General features: G+C 45.3%; 1 protein-coding gene across 2 annotated transcripts in view; it reads left to right on the top strand.

The window, feature by feature from the left end:
- The first annotated feature begins 5,848 nt into the window (after positions 1-5,848).
- Positions 5,849-22,616, top strand: part of arhgap23a (Rho GTPase activating protein 23a) — a 63,088-nt gene continuing 46,320 nt past the window's right edge. Inside the window, exon 1 of one of the 2 annotated variants that reach the window (XM_053850831.1) lies at positions 5,849-6,168. In XM_053850831.1, coding sequence (XP_053706806.1) covers positions 6,160-6,168 — 9 coding nt within the window. In that variant the 5' untranslated portion in view covers positions 5,849-6,159. Of the gene's footprint in view, positions 6,169-17,246; positions 17,620-22,616 lie in introns of those variants that run through there. The other variant, XM_053850826.1, reaches the window with a different exon arrangement.

Here is a 22,616-nt window from a genome sequence, read left to right on the forward strand (position 1 = left end):
GAGGTGTCGCCCACCAGAAAACCACTGTGTTTAAAGATTCTCAATAAAACTCCAAAATATTGGAGGATCTTTTTAAGCGGTGAATATTGTGACAGAACTACCTGTATATGCAAAACATGGTGTGATGTAAAGGCACTTTAGTACTAGGGATCCTTCCCCAATATATTTTATTTATTTTGAGAGAAAATAAATGAGCTTTCTATCAATGAAATTCAAAGTGAAAAATGAAGGCCATCTAATGTAATCTAACCACAACAATGACATTTGAGAGAACCTTTAAGCCATTTAGTCGATGCCACTGCAATGTTTCTCACTGTTCATAGTATCACACTGAAAAAGTATCACGGGCGAATTTTATATAGCAAGTAGTGGATAAACTTTATTTGAAAAAAAAAATGCTATTTGCCATTAAAGGTCAGAAAAGTTCCCAAATCTATCTAAAACTATCTCTTGTAAATATGTCTTGTATAGCTATCAGCTGCTCGGAACAAAAGCAAAAAATACATTTGCATTTCTCTGAGGAATATATAGCAGTTTGGCAATGCTTTTAATAAACAAAGTGAATGGATGGATTACATTGTATTTCTCTCCGAATGTTTTTCATCACAGCGGTGGAAATGCAGCAGAAAAATTCTCATGTACATTTATACATACAAAGCTGCTGTTAATATGAATTGCAGGAACGGTAACTAAGTTGGTGAGTACATTCTATAAACGACGTGTTTTTAAATAGACGACTCTCTGCCTGTGAGGTCACACTGAGGGATAAAATACCCCGAGTCACTTCCTGTTTCCCAGCCGGAGTGGGGGAGGGGCCTCTTCCGAACCTCCCCGAGTTTAGCCGAGTGCGACTCCTGCCCCCCACACACCCGCACCGCCTTCATCATGTTGGACATTCTGGTGCTGATGTTCTTCGCCATCATGGGCCTGGTCTTCCTCTCCTACATCATCTACATGCTGTGATGAAGAGGATGGTGGCCGCGCCGCCGCTTCCCGCGTGGACAACAGTAAGACCGCCGCGCAGTCCAGCGTTGTCTTTGTAAACAGTTGTGTCGTTTAAGGTGCAGGTGCTTCACGACACATTCAAGATGGCACCAAAGGTAGCTGTTTATTTCTGAGTATATGGCGAAGCAGGTCGTTTCATAACGGTCATATTTGTTCCGAGTAAAGATGTGAGCTCCTACAGATCCAGAAGTCAAGTAAGAACGGAGAAATGATCAGCAGTAATTGCAGCACATATCTGTCAACACAGACAATATTTCACTGCCATCCGTGAAAACAGTAATGTATTTATTTTTTCATGAGGCTTCGTGAAGCAGCGTCTTCATTTTCGGTGCCCAATAGATGGCGCTCTCTGCTTTAAAATCTCAGAATCAGAATTTATTGCCATGGTCAGTGGGGGTCCCACCAACCAGAAAAGTGCTTCGAAATAAAATAAAAAAAAGGCCGATCACAAATTTAACAGTCTGACGGCCGAGGGGAAGAAGCTGTTCCTGTGACGGGAGGTTCTGGTCTGGATGGACCGTAGCCTCCTGCCAGAGGGAAGAGGAACAAACAGTCCATGTCCAGGGTGAGAAGGGTCGGCTCTGATCCCACCTGCACGTCTCTGGGTCCTGGAGACATACAGGTTCTGAAGAGGTGGCAGGCTGCAACCCATCACCTTCTCAGCAGAACGTACGATGCGCTGCAGTCTGCTCTTCTCCCTGGAGGTGGAGCTGTTGTACCAGACAGTGATAGAGGAGGTGAGGATGGACTGGATGATGGCCGTGTAGAACTCCACCCGCAACTTCGTCGGCAGTCGTAGTTTTCGTGGCTGCCTCAAGAAGAACAGCTCCCATTTGAGGTCCTCAGTGATGGTGGTTCCCAGGAAGCGGAAGGAGTCCACAATGGGAATGGGCAAAGTAGCCACCATGAGAGGGGACAGAGAAACTGTGACTCTCCTGAAGTTCATGATCATCTCCACTGTCTTCTGGGCGTTCAGCTCCTGGTTGTTGTGGCTGCACCAGGACACCAGCCGCTCCACCTCCCTCCTGTAAGCCAACTCATCTCCATCTGAGATGAGCCCCATGATGGTGGTGTCATCCGCAAACTTGATCAGCTTCACGGTGGCTGGAGTTGAGCAGCTAATGGCTTCTGAAAATGACAGCCCTGTTTCACAAAGCCCCATCGGTCCATCACTAGTTTCATGTGTCATACTTGCAACATTCAGTGGTGGAGTCCATCATGGTCTGTTAGAAACCTTGTGATTCCCAATGTGTTGTGTGCTGCCTTCCAAACAGGAAGTCAACTGAATGCTCGTGAAGTTCAAGCTGCAAAGACTCTGGGATCATCTTCCGTGGTGTCTGTTGTGTTCCAGGGAGGAGTCGTGGCTGGACCATGATGGTCTCCTCTGAAGAGGGAGGGGGTTGTTCGGTGGGGTGGAAGTGCATCGTCCTGCTCTCAGAACACCCTCCCAGCTGGGATCTTCGGTCGAAGCACTCAGCCTGGAGGTCACTTTGCTCTCATGTTGAAGACATGCCTGGACTTGGAGTCTCACCAGAGAAGGGATGAGATGTGTGAAACCTGGTCCACGTCGCTGGTGTGTGTGTGACCACGGAGCTGCTACCCACCATGCTCTCTGTCCTCAGCACCATGATGGAGCATCAGCTGCCATTTTCAGCTTCAGATGAACATCGAGATACACGTCTCACCACTTTCATCTCCAAAGTTCATATATGTTCTCACTGGTTTATGGATTCATGGATTTAGTATCTGTCCTTAAATACACTTCTGTTTCCCTCCTCTGTGTATGACCTGCACTTGTCTTTCCCGGAGCGTTTACTGGACTATTGTGCAACAATATTAAAAAATAAAATCCACACGTGTCTCCTGTGTAGATTACAACCTTCCAAAACACGAGAGAATATCCTCATAAAAGCACCATGACGCCATCATCTTTGAACATCCGAATCACCACCTTTAAATCGATGCTGTGGATGTTCTATTTGTCCTCCAGCAGAGGGCGACGTTTATCAAGGACGGTGTATAAGCAGCGTGTATTAAACGATCATGTCCATTGTGCAATTCATAACTTTAATTATTGATTTAAGAACGTTATTTCGGGCTTGAAATATTCACATTTAACTTTTATTTTTTACCTCATCCGCTTATATATATATATATATATATATATATATATATATATATATATATATATATATATATATATATATATATCTGCACAGATTCACATTATTTGCAAGCTTTCTATTCAAAAAGGTTGATAGTTATTCACAAAAAGCAACCAGCGAATTTAGATGTTGTCATCTGGTGCCGGAAATTTTGTTTATTATTGCACTAGATCCTAGATCCGGGGTGGGAAATGACATTTCCTGTGTTGCCACATTATATATTGACCCTGTCCACTTAAAGAAAAAAAATGAAAATGAAAAAAGTTCCTTTTTTGTGGCAACAATCATTCTCATTTAGTGTCATAAAAAAAGATACTTTAAAAAAGTTGTTGAAAACATTTTATTTTAGAAGGAAATTTGCCGGTAGAGAATATACAAAAGAACAAGATTAAAATAAAGAACATTTATTTATTTTACCTTGAGATTTAAAGGGTGCAGATAAATAGAGACAGAGGGACTTGTGTGTGTGTGTGGCCCCCAGCGCTTTGCTCACCTCCGCTCCAAGTGCGACTCACTGGTTGCAAGGGACGTGCCAAGGCGCCAGACTCGAGGGGCCTCATTCCAACATCTTCACAAGCAACCCAGTGAGTGCTAAAGAACACACACACACGCATAAATGTTTTTGTTATTTTCTCACCAGATTAATTCAGAACGGGACATTTTCCCAGACAACATTCCGATCACGGCCCCTGGGACGACCTAGCTTGGCCGCACAATTTGGAAAGAAACATCGACAACTAGAACATTACTAACACTCGTTGGACATTTCAAATCCTCCTGGAAACTCCGTTCTTTGGTGACATCCTCTCGCGCTCGTCCTTCCACAGCGACGTGTCTGCAACTCTCCTGGGTAAATAATCGGAATTCCTCTGCTGATAGTATAATCTTCCTCCCTCACCATCACAATACGCTCGCTGTTCTCTCCGCTACACACACTGCAGCGTTTAAGTGTGTGCGTGGTGTCAGTGTGTTCAAGCCTTGTTGTTTGTTGTTGCACTGCTTGTGACCTTGTTGCCTTCACCCGTCTCACAGAACCACATCAGATCATGTATCTGCTGCAACTATTTCACTGAAAGACTCATTTTCATTCCAATATTGTCACACTTTTATGTTTGCTTTCATGACTTGCTTTGTTTTGCCTGTTTCATTTGGCTCTGAAACTGGCAAGAACTATGTTAAATTCATTTTATGCTAGTGATGGAACTGTTACGCTAGTGATGGAACTGTATGTTTTTTTCTGACCAATAGTATGAAGGACGTTTGCGTGTGTATGCATGGGTTTGTGGGGACTAATTCTTGACAAAACACTTGCCTTGTGAGGACCAGGTGACATTGCGCCGACACTTGGCTGGACCCCATGAGGTTAAGCCTCAATTTGAGGATGAAGACTTAAGTTTGGTTCAGAGTCCTGGTTAAGGTTAACCATGCGTTTTGGATGGTTGGGTTTAGGAGGGGAGGCTGGGGAAAGGGTTATGTCAATGAATGGACCCTGCAAACATGGTGTGTGTTCGTGTGTGTGTGCTTGTATAGCTATCCTTGTGGGGACTGAGTCTTGTGCGACACTTCTTGCAGTCCGGTCCAAGCCTCAATTTGAGGATGAAAACTTCAAAATCATTACAATTGGGTTTGGTTGGGTTTTTTTGAGTCCTGGTTATGGGTAGCCATTTGTTTTGGATGGTTAGGTTTAGGGTGAGAGGCTGGGGGAAATACGAAAGTCAGTAACAAACCTCCAAAAGTCCTGATAAAAATACAAGATTGTGTGTGTGAGTGAGACCTTTTCTGCTTTTATATACTTGTGTATGTAACCTTTTTTCCCCTCCATAAGTAGCATTACACAGAGACTATGGGATTATTTTTACAGCCCCTCAAGACAGTCCAGGGGCCTTATGTGGGCCCCCTGGGAATCCTGCCACCGTGCGGCGTTGAATGAATCGGCAACAATGACTTGTTATACTCCTCAACTAAATGACTTAATAGAGGTTAAAACTACTATGTCTTCTTATGTAAATGTGAATTGAATCATGTGAAACCATGGCGGTCATTATTGCATGACAATCCACCAGATTTGGGACCCTGGCACTGACCCCTTCTGTGGCACCTGCAGCCTCCCCTGGTGGTTGGAGGGGGGTGGGTGGGATTCTGACCGCAGCCTTCACCAGCAGAGTTCCTGTTGTTGTGGTGTGGGAGTTTCCCTGTGTCTGTGCCGAAAGGGAAACGACAAAGGATGTCTTTTTCCTGGCTGACCGGGAATGCCCGGGCCTCCAGGTCTGTCACCCACTTCAGGCTTGTTCTTCGGTGATGCAAGTGAGGTAAACAGAAGGGCAAATGCCCAAAGGGGAGCCTTCCTCCCAGGGGCACTGGTTGGTCTGATGTGAACTACACGTCCCAACATGCTCCCCCCTGTAAGATTGCAAACCCTCCCAGCCAATAGCGTGGTGCCTGGGGAGCGGTGGTTGGCGCGTGGTGCGGCAGCTGTTGTCAATGGCAACAGAGGTTTGCAGGGAAGCATGAGCTGGACAGCTGGTAGAGGATGCCTGCCTGGAGTCATGTGGTACGCCCAACAGCCAATCCCGCCTCTCAGCCCTCCTCTCACCGCAACATCTCCACTCCAATTGGCTTCTTCTGGCTGCCTTTGGCTGCAGCATGAGGGGGAGGGGAGGTGAAGAGAGAGGAGGGAAGGGAGGAGAGGTGAGGCAAGCTGACACAGGGAATGAGTGAAAGAGAAGGGAAGCGCTCGAGCGGGAGTCTCGTATCAAGGACAGTAGGTGAGGAGGACTGTAAATAGGACCTTCCCCTGCAGGGACTGGAGAGGCAGGAAGTGGACTGTCAGAGCGTGAGGCATGAGTCAGAGCAGAGGAGCCGGCTGCCAGGCTGCCTGCTCGCTGTGAGCAGCCCATCCCATCACTGGTGGATATTCCAAACAAGGCAAAGAGAGACAGCCGGTGTGCCATGACAGGGACCAGGCGGAGGCAGGAGGACGACTGAAGCCATGGAGAAGGTAAGGAGGTGAAGGGGTCGCGTTCATGCTGACACACTGAGCTTGTTTCTGCGTCTACGTTAACCGCGTGCCGCCGTCCTGGTCGTCCAGTTTCCCCCGGGGAGGGATGCTGAGGCGACCTCTGCAAACCTCACCGGCTTGTTCTGTGACAAGAGGGGTGTGGCTGGCCGAGCGGGTGAGGACTCGGATGCGCTGCTTCATGTCATGGAGCGGCTGCATTCACCAGACAGAATCTTCACAGGCAACTTTTAGCTCTCACTGCGACCTCCTTCCACTTGTTCCAGATTCACCTGCTGTTGTTGTCACATGGTGGACAGACAGTCACATCCCGCGCGTGCTGTGCCCCCACTTTCCAGCAGGGTACGTCCTGCTCTGCAATTACCTCATCCCCCCCTCCTCCTCCCCCCTCCCTCCCTCCCGCGTCCCTGGTGAGGTAGTACATCGGTGGCATCAGGTTAGACAGGGTGGGGGCTTCATGACGACACACCCAAAACCTTGCCCTTGAATTGAAGTGAATTATGCATGAGGTCTACACACACAAATCGGGGGTGACGTTAGCGCCCAAGTATAGCGGAGATGATGTCACCAGTGGTGTCACCCAGACAGTGTGTTTGGGTGTGTAGGTGTCTCTTGACTGTTCAACTTATACTGCCCTTACAGGGGACTACTGAACTTATAAATCGATGTGATAAAATGGGAGGTGAGACGTTCTTCCTTCCATGCAGTTTGAAGCCAAGACTGAAGTGAAATATGCAATATAACCTGGTCCACCTGCTACTCAAAAGTCCGGACAATTCTGAAGCAGCTTCCTGACCAGACATGACTAGTGGTGCGTCCCAGTTGTGCTGCTTGCAACTGGTAAGTTCCCAGTTACGTCAGCTGACGTAGCATTCACCACCCCAAGTAAGCGACCCAATATGGCTTCCCCAAACGTAAACAGGAAGTTTTGACTCGCCTGAAGAAGCAAACATTTGTGTCCCTTCATCCTGCTGGTTTTCAAGCTCCTTCCATCTGGACAAGAAAGTTGTCGTAACTTCCGTGGATGTCACGGCAAGATAGAAAGATAGATAGATAGAAGGGATGTACGTAGATAAGCGCACCACATGTGCAACATGGAACACTGCAGATGTGCTTCAGGACAATGTCACACACAGGAAACTGAAACTATTTATAAGACTGTGGCTCTGTTAACGCTGACACAGCACGGCCTTGATGCAGCGCTCGGGCTGGGACAAAGTCATTTCACACACATTGATACACATTCATACGCATTGCCGTGTTGTGACTTCAGGAGCCAAACATGACTGACTGTTGGTCAGAAAAGTGGTGTGATCTGGTGTGTCTAATGTGGAGTCATCAGCTGGCTGTGAGAAAACATCCGAGGGTCTCCGGCAACATAAACATCTCTTAGCGAGTGTAAACACACCACGTGGTGTTTAATGTCCGAATGGAAAATCTGCAGGGTATATACGCCTGCACCCTCATGCCTATGTAAGGGCAGACACTGGCTGATAAGGAGGGCAGTGGCTCAGGAAGAGGTGGGCCACGAAGAGACATGAAGACCCACGGTGCACTCTGTCCTCTTGACAGCTTTCAAACAGTCATCGACAGAGTTCATGAAAGATCCCTGAGAGCATTGGTACATGCCAGGCTTGAAGCAAACTAGTTGCTTCATTCGTGCTTTTTCGGATCAATAGTCATTAGGCAGGGCTCGCGCTGCTGTGGAGCCGCGTGACCACATCCATTACAACTGCTCCGTCGCCAGTTTATCCTCAAACAAACTTGCATTAGACTCTTCACACCATTTCTTTCTGCAGTTTTATTCTCTATAAAAGCTGCTGAAAAGCTCTTCTAACTCTCTTTACCACTGAAGTCCACCAAATACCGCCATACTTCTTCATCAGATGCTTCTTGTGTCCATCTCGCATCCATCACACGCAGGTCAGACTGAGAGGACTGGACACTTCCACTTCTGTTGCTGACCCCCACAGTGCGAACACTCGACGTTCCGGCCTAGAATTGAACCATGATCTTCCTTTGGTTTTGGTGACAGACAGTTGGGTTGCTGGTTGGTGATGGATGGTTGGAATGTTAGACAGATTTTCATTTTAAACTATAAACTTGGACGCTTTTTCTGGAGAGGCTAGCGTTGTTCCACGTTGCTAGTGCTAACAAAGCAAGCTGAATAGCGATCGATCTGGTCACACTGGCAAGCCTTCAGGCTGATAGAGAGAGAAGACTGTGTTCTTGGTCAATGGATTATATCACTGATTTAACATTCCAGTCAACAGAAGAGCAATAAATAAAGGAATTCCAACGGAAATTGAAAGGTTTATAAAACATGCTGTCACTCGCGCTCGCGCTCACTCCAGGGTTTGATGTCCTGTTGTGGGCTGGAGCTGGGACAGGGATGAGGCGAGTCTGGGACAGAGCGTGACTTGGTTTATGACTTTGTCACAGCCAAACTGCACAGAAGCGCACATTCAGAGCTGGACACGCACCGGGCACCTCTTCACTTCTGGAGAGACGTCACTCACTCGGCAACCCCTCCCACATGCAGCGGCCACACACATAGAGGAACAGCCACCTGCAGCAGACACTCTACATTCACTCCTACAAGAGACTATGTTAAGGCTTGGAACGCATTATTCGCAAATCGATTCAGATTTCAAACAATTCGCTTGAACAGCCGTCTGGAACGGATTGTGGTCCAGAACCGAGGTTCCACTGTACTTGTATTTTAGTTTTTACTACAGTACCGTACAGAACTTTGCCTTTTTTACTTATATGTGCTGTGTATGCTACTACTACAATAGCAATTTTGTAATGTGTTCCAGTTGAACTCGGGACTGGGGAATTCCTAGTTAAGTTCAACTCGGTCGTGAAGATCGCAGCGCCTACTTCCCATTTTACAGGTAACTGGGATGCAGCTAAACGCTAACATCACTATCTTTGGACGGCTCGGCTCTGTGTTCAGCTAGTTTAGATTGTGATTGACTGAACGTAACATTGTCCGCAGGTAAGGAACTTGTTGATGCTAAAAAGTCATGAGGAACAAAACATCACAATGGGGGCGTCACGTCGGCTGCTTCCCCGCTAGCTACTTGCTGAAAGATTGAGTTTGTGAAAGTGGACCTTAACTGACTGGACTTGACTTTAACAAGGGGCTCAAAGTGACCACAACAGTTCCCTGAATTGTACTTCCAGTCTAACCGTTGCGTCCACTGGTCACCTGAGTCAAGCTGGGTTTGGGTCTGTCGCCTGATCTTAACTCGAGTCACACCCTTATGAGCTGCAGGTGCGACCTACTATGCCATGATTGTGTTGCTCTCAAGGTAGAGGATGGAAATCCAGCCACAACTCTAAATGACCCTGAACCCATGACCCGACATTAAAACATGAAGGTTCCAATTGGAGGCACAGCAATGAAACAACACATTCCTGCACTCCGTCAGGAATGTTTCCAGCAAATTAACAAACTATTCTTCGTCTGAAATTCCCTGAATCAGATGCGATGTTTTGAACACGTTGTTGCGATATCTGCGAACACATGATCGACACTGAGAGTGAAAGTGTGTCACAACAATCCCTCCCAATGCTGTCACTGACGTCTGAGCGCGGTTTGGCCCGGAGGCTCAGACGGGCCTGCAAGGAAACATATGCCCAACTGTCATTTGTGTGTGTGTGTGTGAGTGTGTGTGCGTACGGCCCAGTGTCAGAGTTATCTGGCAAATTGTTTGGTCTGTTTCCCACAGATGTGATTGAAATGGAATGCAGTCAAAATGAGCTGAGAGCGGAGTGAAAGTTTGTGTGTCTCTGTGTGTGTGTGTCATATGTGTGAGTCCTATTAAGTTACAAAGCTGTGATTGGATGTTAGAAACAAGCGTGTAAGAAGTGCAGCTCAAGAAAACGATTGTGTGCGGTGGAACAGGTGGTTTAATCTGAGGCCCCCCCCCGCCCCACCCTGAAGGGGGCCCCCCTGTCCCGAGCCCACAACTCTCAGGAATGCCTTGCTCCATTGTCCAGCGTGGAGAACCGATGACATTTCTCCACATTTGCATGTGTATGGTGAACGGCAGCAGCAGAAATCATATCTTTGTCAGCGTGTTGCGAGCTCCTGCCGAGACTCTGGCCTGCTGCTGGGTCGAGCACAGGAACACAGACGGATGTGACAATGACGATGAAGCGGCCGTCTGCTCGGACGTCGCTGCTGCAGCTGGGGAACAGACTGTGGAAGATTAGCACCACAATCATCTGCTCATAAAAAGACATTTTTAACAAGCCACTTGAACGGTCCTCTTCACTCCTCTGCTGTGATAATGGTAAGTGAAAAATATAAAAATGTAACTAGTTCAGAAAAAGGTTGCTGCATGTCGTTCTGAGGTGGCAGTGCCACAGCGCCCCCTATTCTACGTTGTCGGTTCAACGTTTATGTTGAACATTATCAGACTGTAGAGCATTTAACAATGCCGCAGCCACAGATGGACAATAGACAGATTGTTGTGCAGAAGAATGAGGGAAGTCAACAGCTCCAATGTGGCTGAAGTTACGACTTAGGACCTCCAGCTTCCCGCTCTGCAGTAGAGGCAGATGGTGCGGGCCCAGGGGTCACTCATGCTAGTAGACTCTCCGGTCCCCAGCTCTTGTCTGTCTGATTTGGAGGTTGATTTTTTTTTTTGGATGAACCCAAAAACCCGGGTGGTCTGATGGTGCGCCTCATTTGAGTGTGAGTGAACTGGACCTTGGCATTCTGGTGTTGGAATGAACAGATGTGCGGCTGGTGCCAGCTGTTATGGTGGAACCAGCCTGAGCGTGGAATACAGCTGCATGTTCATAATGAACAGCTCATGGTTCTCTCAACTGGAATGGGAATCCAAGCAGGAAAGCAGTTTTAATATTTCACTTTTTACAAGTGAAGTTCAATTTCCCAATTCAGTTAAAGCTGCTGTGGTTGACCTTTGAACCAAAGATGAAACATCTTCATGAACCTAGAGTGTCTGCAGCATTTCTTCTTTCCCGCCGAGTGTCTCTGGACGTGCACCCCAGTAGCTGTTGAGCCTCCCTGCACCATCTCTGCAGGAGACTGGGGGATTATCTGTTCAGGGTGATCTCAGTTCTGGAACAGATGGTCGTCGTTTCTTTTTTTTCTTCAGCGTTGGGCTTAGATTAAAACAGATATGTGTGCGTCACCAGAGACAGTGATGACAGCGCATATTTTGGAGAGAACAGAGAATATACTTTTTAAACTTCTTCATGTTAAAGTGCTGAGGAAATGGTTTACTTTGCATTGCTTATCATTATATTATCATTTAACCACTTTAACGTGTCTCAAAGAACAGCTGCTTTTGGAACTGGAATGGCTGCGAGTGATGTTTTAAGGCGGCGGCGAGACTTCTCTTTTCAGAGTGGTGGGCTGGTGCCTTGGGTTAAGATATGATCCCCCTCACTTATGGACCCCTTCAGAGTTTGTCAGCAGTGAAGACGTATGGATGCAGGTATTTCGGTGGACTTCCATTGTTGACATGGGAGGGCTACCTCTCTAAAGACAGCAAAAACACAGAGTCACGGATGACGGATGAAGACCACCACGTCTACTTACTAAACATCACCTGGCATGTGACCCTTTTCATGTCTTTCAGTCACGGCAGTTCATGATGCAGTACAAAAAAAGCATTTTGAACGCTTCACTTCAAACATCCGTGCACGTCTGAATTGCTGCTCTACACTTTGAAAACAACCAACAAGACACGGCTGTTTGATACAGAGTCAAATCTCAGCAGTCTAGTCATCCTTGTCCCCATCATGGAAATTCTCAAGCAACAGTGGCCACATCAGCATCTGTGATGAATACAAAGGGGAAGTACTTCCCACAGAACCTCCACCATTGAGCAGCCATGCGGTCCAAGTTTCGGGGATTTTCCGAGTCAAAAAATAGCAACCGCATTTTCCCATTGTCCATTTCCAGCAACATGCTCTCACTCGATATAGAGTCCAAACCCTAATTTTAGCCAGCAGCGGAACATTGACCGATAAATATCGGCAATGATGGGTCGACATTTCTCTCATTTCCTGGTGCCGCAGGAAGTGGAGCTGTGAACGTGTGGTGACGGTCAGCAAGGAAGGAAACTCCCCCGTGTTGCTACTGGAATTATGAGTTGATGTTTATTTTTATTCTCAGTCACTCCACGGGAAGTGTGTGTGCTTTGGTGAAATGTGTGTCAGCAGTTATAGCAACAGCGGGCGCGAGGTGTGGAATCTCCTGCCTGACGCAGTGACTCAGCGTTTTGTTTGGATTCAGAGATGGAAGGAGACTGAGTGGTCACCGGTTCCAATCCTGGAGGTCACTCTGGCTGTTTCCTCCTCTTTGTTCTCTTATCCAAAAAACGCAGCCACATGTTTTTTAAAGCAGACGGTGACTCAGTGCAACACAGGAGCGTGTACTGATGGTCCAACCAACGGCGTAGTTATTGATTATTGTTAACACCACTTTTGTAAAAATTATACAAAAATATAAATATGTATTTGTCTATTGTAACGATATAATGATAGAAAAATATTAGATCTGCTGATTCTAAAGCATTTTTATCAGTCAAACTGCATCACAAGAAAATCTGAGGCAGGAAACGTCCTGTTACTTCAATGATATTGTCAACTAGAAATTATAATTCATATAATTTATATAAACACATGTTCTGCTTTTAGTAGCCTTACATTTTTAACTATATATTTTGATTTTTGTTTTTAAGAATTTGAAATGTCGATGATGGCAGAGCAGGTAACCGTACTACTCCTAAACTCGCTCGCGCAGTACAAAAAACGTGAGCTCTTTCTCCACTCTCTGTCATGAGTTCTTTAAAATATGGTGGAATTCAGATGTAACTTGAAAGTAAAGTTGAATCATCTGACCTCAACAGTCGGACAGATAGATAAACACGAGGAAATAATAGGCACCGGTGCAGCGAAAAGTGTGGAGGACGCTCCTGGTTCAGGTCTGCGCTGCATGTTATCACCCAGTGTGATCTAGAGTGTTGACCTTCACTTCGCTCTGCTTGTTCAGAGTGACCGCTCAGCTGTTTCCTCCTCCAGTTGTCCAGCCAGACAAAGACCACTTCTGCTGCCACTGAGGCTTTGGAATTTGTAAGACTGGACTGGATCCAAAACCAAAAAAAAAGTCAGATTCTGGCTTGACAGAAAACTAGTAGCTGGATTGTTTGTCATTCTTGGTCAAACACTTGAGTTTAGTCATGTTCACAGTCAAGTAACTGAGCTGCTGCTTTCAAAGCTCAATGCCATCTCCCTCATTGTCATGTTCGGTCATCCCATTAGTTACCGGATAGTTAGAAAAACCCTTGTTTTTAGGCTGATAAACAGCTGACTGTAGCTCCAGGTCCAGCCCAATAGACCGCTCAGCTCTTGCATCCAGGAGGAAACTTCATCCCCACTCCAGTTCTCATTTCGCCTGACGCTGCTGACAGCTCCAGTTTCATACTCAGACCCGTGATGGCCAGCCTCTTATTAAATCTGATACAGAGAGAGGTGGTTATTAGATCTGCAGAGAGAGACTGATCAGATTCTAATATAGATCCTCAAGTGCGGTGTCCTGGACTTCACAGCGGAGAGGTCAGAGAGAGTGATTTGGATGGCTGCATGACTGCACATCAATCACCTCACTTCCCTTCAATATGTTCTTCAATAAAAACCAAGTGGACGCTCATGTTAGGACCTTGAAGCGCCTCTCCACCATGATCCTGGAGAGTGTGTGTGAGCATGGATTCTTATCATATATAGCTTAGAATACCTGCGTCGAACATCAGGTCCAGGGGGGCGATTCTTAAGTGACAGTTTAGAAATATACATTGCATAGACACATATACATACATGCATTTAGTTGCGATCTCATCTCATTCTGGCTTGACTTTTATTACCTGGGTTTGTGTTAAGAGCTTGCACAGTGGTCAATAGAGAGGTCAAGAGGCGGCGCTAGGGCACTGCCCCAGACCTCATAGTAACTGCATAAACCCATAGATGTTTTTATTAATATTTTAAATGAGCATTTCATTCATCATTTTTGACTAATCTTCAATGGAAAACTAGTCTCCTGTACGTTACATTTTGCTTGAGGGGCACCGGGAATTCAACTGATCAAGAACATCTGTTTTCTGAGGGGCACCAACATTTTGTCATTGCCTTTAATACAGTATTTTACATTTTTAGTGTTTGTGTTCAATTGTACGCGTTGAGCTGTTTGGTTGTGAGACTGGTTTGCCGCTGCGTTTGACCTTTCACGTCCTATTTAGACCACATTCCCACCGGTGGACAGAGGTGTGGGTCCGGGTGGGGGTTTGATCGTTCGGGTGCCACTTCTGATCGAGACCTCGGGAAGCCTCCTGCTCATCTCCAGTCGAACCCTCCGGGGGAAAGCGATTGGGTCGCGTCTCCTTAAGTCAGCATCAACCGAGCCTGCTCACTCAGTATCAGGGTCGTGGCCCGAGGCTGTGTGTCAGAGACGATGCTGACCCAGAGAGCCAGCAGGAGGCGGGCAGCTCATCTTCAGCACTTCCTCAGCTCACTGGCTTGGACTGAGAAGTTGAAAACACTGTCTTTCTGTTACGGCAGTGTCATGACGCCCGGACGTTTTAGGTTAGAACATATGTTCCACGATACAGCAGACTCATTCCTGAGTGTCATGCTGATTTATCCCAGCGGGATGGAAAACACATGGAGCTTATACCAAAGAGAGGAGCTTCAGGAGCACCACATCTGTAGGAGAAAATTCTCCCTGGACCACTGAGGTGGACTTCCTCATGATCTCACCCAAACTGTCCTGCAGCTGGAGGGATCTGAGGGGGGTGCAGGGTTACATCTGGTGATTATCCATCATGAGGGGTCTCACGATGAAAACGGAGGCTACAGTCAACATATTTTTTCACAGTGAAAGCTCTCCCCTCTCCTAAGAGAACGCTCTCCTCTCACTTCACCGGCATCACCGTCACATCCTCACATTATTGAGCTTTCTTCTTATAGCAGTGAGTCCATTTCCCCTGACTCACCAGGGCACGAGCGTCCTCCTCGGCCTGCTGATGCAAAAGATTCTCTTCTTTGTTTATACGTCCTATGGTGCGTCTACGGTCAGTTTCTATTTCTATCTCTCTTGTGCAAGATCTACCAGCTGACTGAGAGCGAGAAGGAAATGGACAAGCTCAAGTGTCTTGTCAAACTATTCTCTTTAGTGTTTTAATGTGTTTTAATAACACACACAACGCATCACACACACTCTGAAGTAGAATGGTTCATTGACAGAACTTCAGATTCATTGTCTAACACAAAACCTACACTAAATCTGTGAGCTAAAACTTACTCAGGTCCAGATGTGAAATGATTTTGTCAACATCAGTTTATATTTGAAGTGGTTTGACAGAGTTCTACTAGAGCTCTCTTTTTTGTCCATCAAATTTTCCATAAATGGTGAGGGTGTTGAGTTCAGTCAGTCAGACGGTAAGGACCATAAGTCTCAGCTCAGACTGTCATCTGCCTGAGACTCAGAGAAGAGCCCTTTAAAATGGGACCTCCTGACAGCTACGGCTAACAGTGTAAATAAAAATTATGGAAACTATTGAGCATTTATTTATATTATTTTATGCTTTGATTTATACTTATTATTATACTACCAGATTTTGGATATGTGGCATATTTTGAATTGATATAGTGAAATAATAAATGATCAATTACCTTGTCCTTATCAATCCTTATTTATTGAAATATATTAAATTATTGTGGAAAATCATTCCAGATGTTAACACGAAAGTCAAATCTAAAACTTGATTAAACAATAATAATAATAATAATAAGTTTTAGATTTGACTTTCGTGTTAACATCTGAAATGATTTTCCTCAATAATTTAATATAATTTAATATTTTTAACATCGTTCTGTCTCTCTCTCTCTCTCTCTCTCTCTCTCTCTCTATATATATATATATATATATATATATAAATATATATATATATATATATATATATATATATATATGCGTTTGACCTAATGTGCACCGTTACAACTGATTCTTCGAATGGATTGTAAAAAAAAAGATCACGTGTGGACGGTCTCGGTCGCCACACCCTTCCCTCCAGCACACTGACACTGCAGCACAGCCAGGGGGCGCCCGCATGCTATTGGCCCCGAAGGGACGAAAACACTGGACTTCCGGTTAGAGCTTAAAATCGGAAATAAAAGTTGTAAACACACGACAATTGTTTAATCAGAAATGTTCTAATATGTTTGTCTTTGCATTAAAGTGGTAAAAAACAACAACAATAATGATATACTCAAAAATGATACACTCACATCCAGTCTGAAAGAACATCCCAGAGTGATATAATGGTGATATAAAGCTGGTGCTTTGTGAGGCCAAAATATAATGGATATCATGATTAACTGTTTCATTCTTTTAAAAAAAATAAAATAAAATAATAATAGTAATAATATGTTTTCATTGTCTGTATTGGGAGTAGTTAACACTTCTATGCAATATGGTATTATGCCGTTGTTATGTGGAAGAGATAAGAGAAAACATCAAATTATTATTATGTTTTGGGTAAAATAAATGCATTTACTCATAAGTATATAACTGGTAACTGGTGTTAGGTGTTGCAAAATACAACTTGTCCCTCTGCTTCATGACACAGGAGTAGTTTTCTCAAGAAGCAAATTCTTTTCACATCTGTTGTGAACACTGATGTTTGTACTACAGCACATCGACTTTAGTTTAGTTTATTATTTATTTTATATTTTATATTTTATATTTTCAAGCCACAAAAATGACTCGGAGGGCCTCATTTGGCCTCCGTGACCTGAGTTTGACACGCTTTGATCAATGTCAGCAAAGAAGGAAGTGTTTTGTGGTTTGAAAACAAACTCTGTGAACCAAAAAACAGCCTATTCACAGGTTTATAAAGGATTATAAATGTATATTAAACTCAGTATTGGTTCCCAGGGGATCTGCAAGGATGCCTTCCTCCTAAACAATAATAACTTCGAAATGCTTTCCTCTTTTACTTTGAAACCCTCCCGCTGACTTCCGCTTTTCCTCGTGTTTTGACACTGCTACAACTGGTACTGGTACACACTCTTTTGCAGACACACATACACACCGAAGGCTTAAGTTATGAACAACTGATGCGGTCTGGCGGAAGACGAAGAAGAAGAGGAGGAGGTGGAGAGGCAGCCCGCGGGACTCCTCCGACATAACGGGAACACAGCGGCTCGCTCGCGGGGTTGGCGCTCGCTCAAGTGACGGTCCAAGTTGCTGCCTCCACCGGACCTTTGTTACATTTGTTGCCGCGTCTGCTGCAACTGTCTCTCCTTTCCACGTCGCGGCCGAACTCTTCCCGCTGCCCAATGAATGGAGTTGCCTTCTGCCTGGTTGGAATACCCCCGTACTCGGAGAACCACGTAAGTAGACACCGCCGTGGCTCCGCTTGTTCGGATCCGACCTGCTGGTTGTGTTCAGCGGACTGGTCAGGGAGCGTGATTTCCTAAGAGGATTACCACTAGTTTACTCAAGCCACTGGACACTCGCGTCCTCGGACTCTACTCAGTGTTTTTCCCCCCCTGCATCTTGACTTTTGTGGAGGAGAAATGAGTTTGTTCTCAAGCGCTCTCTGTCCGAGCTGTCCGGTCTATTGTCCGGCTGCGGCTGCAGCGGCTTACTGGACGTCCCAGACAGGGATGGTCGATGGATGGGTGTGTCTTTTGAGTACGTTTGTAGACTGGCCGATAACTTTCTGAGGCTGTCATTTATTATTGGTCGTCATAAGCGCCACAACACAGTTGTTTATAGCTATAATAAATTCATAACCACGACGACTGAACAGGGGTTAATGAGAGTTTTAAATTCAAAGTGATATTACCGTAAATGAGTAACGCCTGAAGCCTTTATTTCACATGTACGTGATGGTATATTTAGATGTCAGTCATGAGTCAACAGCACATTAATCTGCTGAGTATCAAGGTTAAAAAAAGACCTGATTTAAGTGCTGGAAAACATGGTGTATTATGAAAACACTAACCAACCTTGCTTTGTTTTTTTGTTATCTGACCATGTTAAAACGTCTTCAGTCTCTCTTTATTAAGCACCTTTAAATCAACTTGATATGTGTTTTTTGTTTGTTTTTGTCTTTGACTTGTTGCTAGCTTCTATAATAATGATGAGATATTTTACACTTTTCAAGATGGTGCTGCCATTTTTTTTGTCATGGGAACTGTAGCACACTCTGTTGAAACTATTCATAGATATTGTGGGACAGCAGTTTGCTTCTCACTTTTGTTAGGCAATATTTCCGTTGTTTTTATGCAACAATATGTTTTGTTTTTTACCTCCTCAGTCATGACAAACCTTTGTTTTTTCCCCCTTTTCTGGCTGCAGATGACCTTGTTTTAGGTTCATGTTTCTGTTTGTGGATTGTTTGAACTGAGAACACGCCATAAAAATCTTAGTTTTGGCTGCCAAAGCAATTCCCTCAGAATATCAGGCAACAGCAAGCGTTACTTCAACTCCTGCTGTGTTCATTTGTCCTGTTATTATTTTACTACTGGTTTAGATTCACCTATACTTTTCACCTTAATATCACAACAAACTGATGATGATGGGGCTTCAGTGCAGGGAAGAGTCTCTGTGTGTCGGGCTTGTTGTTGTATCCTCTCAATTTATGTTGTTGAGATAAAACCAGTTTCTCTGACTCCCTCTAAATTTCCCCTCTTCATTTGCACCCTTTGGTGTCCTCTTTATTGTTGCCTCTGGCTAACAAACGCTTCCTCTTCTGTGGTGGATCTTTAATGGAGCTTTTCCGCTGAAGGTTCCATCAAAGACTTGAGATATTCATCTGATCTGTCTTTACATGTGCACAGCACGTGTGACAAAACACAACGGTTCTTATTGGCTGTGTAACATTCTGCTGTGTGACGGCCTCGTCTTACACAAGTTGACCTCGGACCTCCACCCGTTCAATGCCTGACCTTTGACCCCTGCATAGCTCTTCCAGCCAGGGTCTGATGTGACCCAAACATTGGCATTATTTGGCGGAAAGCTGTAGTTTAAGATAGTTGTGCTGTCAAATAATCTTGCTTTGGATTTTTCCCAAGTAGTCTCTGGCTTTTTCTGGCGTTGGAATTTCAATCTACAGTACGTCTGCACTAATCCAGAATAAACAGCCTGAATCCTTCACACATTTTTCTGAGTAATCGTAGCAGGGCAGCCTGTTTGTTAAGGTGGTTGTCAAATAAAAATTCATATTTTGAGCTGCTCTTTTCTTCAAAAAACATAATGTTGAAGCACCATTTAGGATTGATCATGAGTGTGGTCCAAATATTGTAGGCAGAAAACACAAAAACATGAAGCAACTTTTTCTTGGTTAGGAAATTTGTCTCATAACTAGTGGTTTGCTCTGTTATTTTACATCACTTCAAGCAAAGGAAAATTCTAACCGCCTCCAAAAATGAATGAAACCTCCAGATACCACGGCGGAGATGATGAGTGTGCTGCAGGGATGTTTGTTGCGCGAGTGTTGCAGTGTCATTGGCGATCGATACATCCGCTGGTGGAGCAGGAGTGGCCAACTGGGGCGGGGCCAGGATGAACTGGACCTCTAGTGTTGCATCAGCCACGTGGTGCTTCACAGTATCGATGTAACATGAGAGGACATTGAAAAAAAGAAAAGCTGAAGCGCTTGGTTTTACTATCTAATGCACCTTTAGTCCTGGTGCTTTAGCCTGATCTGGGACCTGCCGTTGCCAACCCGCTAATAGTTTCCTCCACCCCAGGATCATTAGCAGCACACATGACCTCGAACTCCAGTCGGGTTGCGAGCCTTTAACTGTCTTGGCGTCCACCCTGGACTCCTGCTGGTCCAGCTGATCACAGGACAAGGAGCGCAGCAAGACGTCAGACTTCAAACCGCCGAGCTTGGAGGAGTCAGCAGATCCTGGATCAGATGCGACCTTAGGCGACAGTAACTGGAACCAGCTGCGTGATGCTGCAGAGGAAAGCAGTTCTGTGATCACTTGCAGATGCTGTCAGCACAGAGAGGCCCCTGTACACTGTTGTACTGTGATGCTGGAGGACTGGAGGAGTTTGGCATCCTTTTCTACCTCAGTTCATCCTCCTCAGTGTTCCCAGTTCCTTTTCTTCAGTTGCCACACCATCTACCTGTCGATGGAGAGTAGCAAGCACCAATGGATTGTCTGTATTTGGTGATCAAGAATGCGTCTTTGTGACACCTGATCCAACAATACCTGCCTGGAATACACTGTTACCTGCAGTACATAGAGTTGTAACTCCATTCACAACATCCATGCTTTATTTATCACCTCTAGTTTTCACAGGTATGTTCAACACTTGTGAGCCGCTCTCCTTGTCTTTTAATATTTCACTTCAAAGTTGATCATGTGTTTTCTCTTTTGTCTTATGTGATTCAGCGGAGCTTTCAGTGGTGTGGTGTGTTCTCTTTATACTTACGTATTCATCAGCGTCCCCTATGAAAACAAAATCTAGGCAACGCATTGGTAGCCCTCGTGACCTACATCTCAAGTCGCGTGACTTAAATCTACTTCCAGCGAAGCGTGCATGTGGATTCAATCGGCGTTCTATATTAACAACAGTGAATTAACAACAGAGTGAGTGTTGTGTGTGTTTTTAGGATACACAAGGCTTGGTGACCAAGTCATGGACATTGAGAGATATAAATGAACTAAAAATTCGGTCTGCCTAAGTCATTGAAATGGTTGTTCAAATCCAAAGATTTTACCGCTGAATGAAAACACTGTCTCATGAAGTCTCTTAAGTCCTTCACCTCCAAGTTTAGCTTTAATGTGTCGAAGCAATATGTTTATTTATGAAGCTATATATTTTTATTTCTGACGAAAAATAGTGCGCCAATGATGCTCTGAATGTGCGGCATGAGTGTGAGTGTGTTAACACCACTGAAACATCTCTGACACCTCCACAGTTCCGCCACGGCACCATCACCTCGGCTGCATTCCTGCACCCTGGGCTGTGGGACGACAGCTGCATTGACACTAACACACACTCACAATTATTAACCTGCTGTGTGTGCCTGTATTGACACACTTATTTCACTTGTATTCACAGGTGCGCCCTAGTACTGGTGTATTTTTACACCGCGCCTTTCACCGGTCAGTAACGCTGCTCAAGATAAGGAGGAATTGGGTTCAGTGTTTGTGCTGTATATGCGTGTGTGTGCTAGTGTGACACCAGTCACTGCTGACCTTGTTTACTGTGGTAGTGGTGTAGGTGAGGGGGTCACTTCGGTGCTGCTCTGCAGAGAAGCCATGTCTGTTACTAATGGCTGCGTATTGATTTTCTCCGTCTGACATTTCGGTGTCTTTCTGTTTGTTACGAACTCAAAACATTGATCAATTGGAACCACATCGATTGACAAGTAGCAAGAGATACGCCTGAAAGGGCGGGTGGAGGCGAGTCTTTGTGTCAGCAAGCTTTGGAATTTGACTCAGTGCTGCATGCAGTGACAGTCGTATCAATGACGGGCCACTTTGTACGAAGACCTGTCATAGCTGTTGACCCCTAGTACAACTGAGCAGCTGTTCTGTTGAGCTGTTGAGATCTCTGCTCAGATTTTCAGTGCTTTGCATCAGTTAACAGTTCCACTGTGTCTGAGTACCAATCACTCTCATGCTGGAATGAGGCTAAATGAATACATATTTCAGGACCCACTTGTCTTTGACAGCGTGGTTATCCAGGTCAGCTCAGTCTGTTCTGCTGAGGATTTGTCCTCACCCTGTTATGGTGAAGGAATAAATCTTCTCCACGCCCCTGAATGCTGCTTCAAAAACTTCTCATAGATTCAAACAACTTGAATGAGTGGCTGCAACATGTAAAGACAGCCGACATCATTGATATTATTTACATTTTTTTTGGATTATCTCTCCAGTGGTGGCTGGTTTTGATCATCTCTGGACTCTGACTCTCATTAGCGCTGCAAATATCTTGCGCCTCACACCCCTTCTCCCTGGTCGGGTCCTCTGTTAATCGCAGCTGGACGCATTTCAGCAGCATCTAAAGCGGGAGCACTGGGAGGTTTGGATGCCAGACAAAGCCTCTCTCAGTAAAAGTAAAGAGCTAATTAGATTCTGGCTGTTGACGGTCTGGACTGTGTCTGTGCCTCTTTGTGTGTCCCTGCAGAGATCTTGTGTCGATCAGGCGCCTCTCCGTGTTGTTCCTGAGCAGGAAAATATGAGGCTGTTGTCCTGCACGTGTGTGTGTGTTGACGCACCGTTGGCGGGAGGAATGGGAAACAGGTCGGGTCTTGTTAGGAATGGCAGACTTTCACCACATCTCCACAGCCTGAAGGCGGCGAGGTGGGGTTTGTTGTAGGGTCAAGGTTCATAGGTTAGGGGCCCACCCTTATCCCACT

This window comes from Synchiropus splendidus, chromosome 19 (genome assembly GCF_027744825.2).
Source record: "Synchiropus splendidus isolate RoL2022-P1 chromosome 19, RoL_Sspl_1.0, whole genome shotgun sequence".
NCBI lineage: Eukaryota > Metazoa > Chordata > Actinopteri > Syngnathiformes > Callionymidae > Synchiropus > Synchiropus splendidus.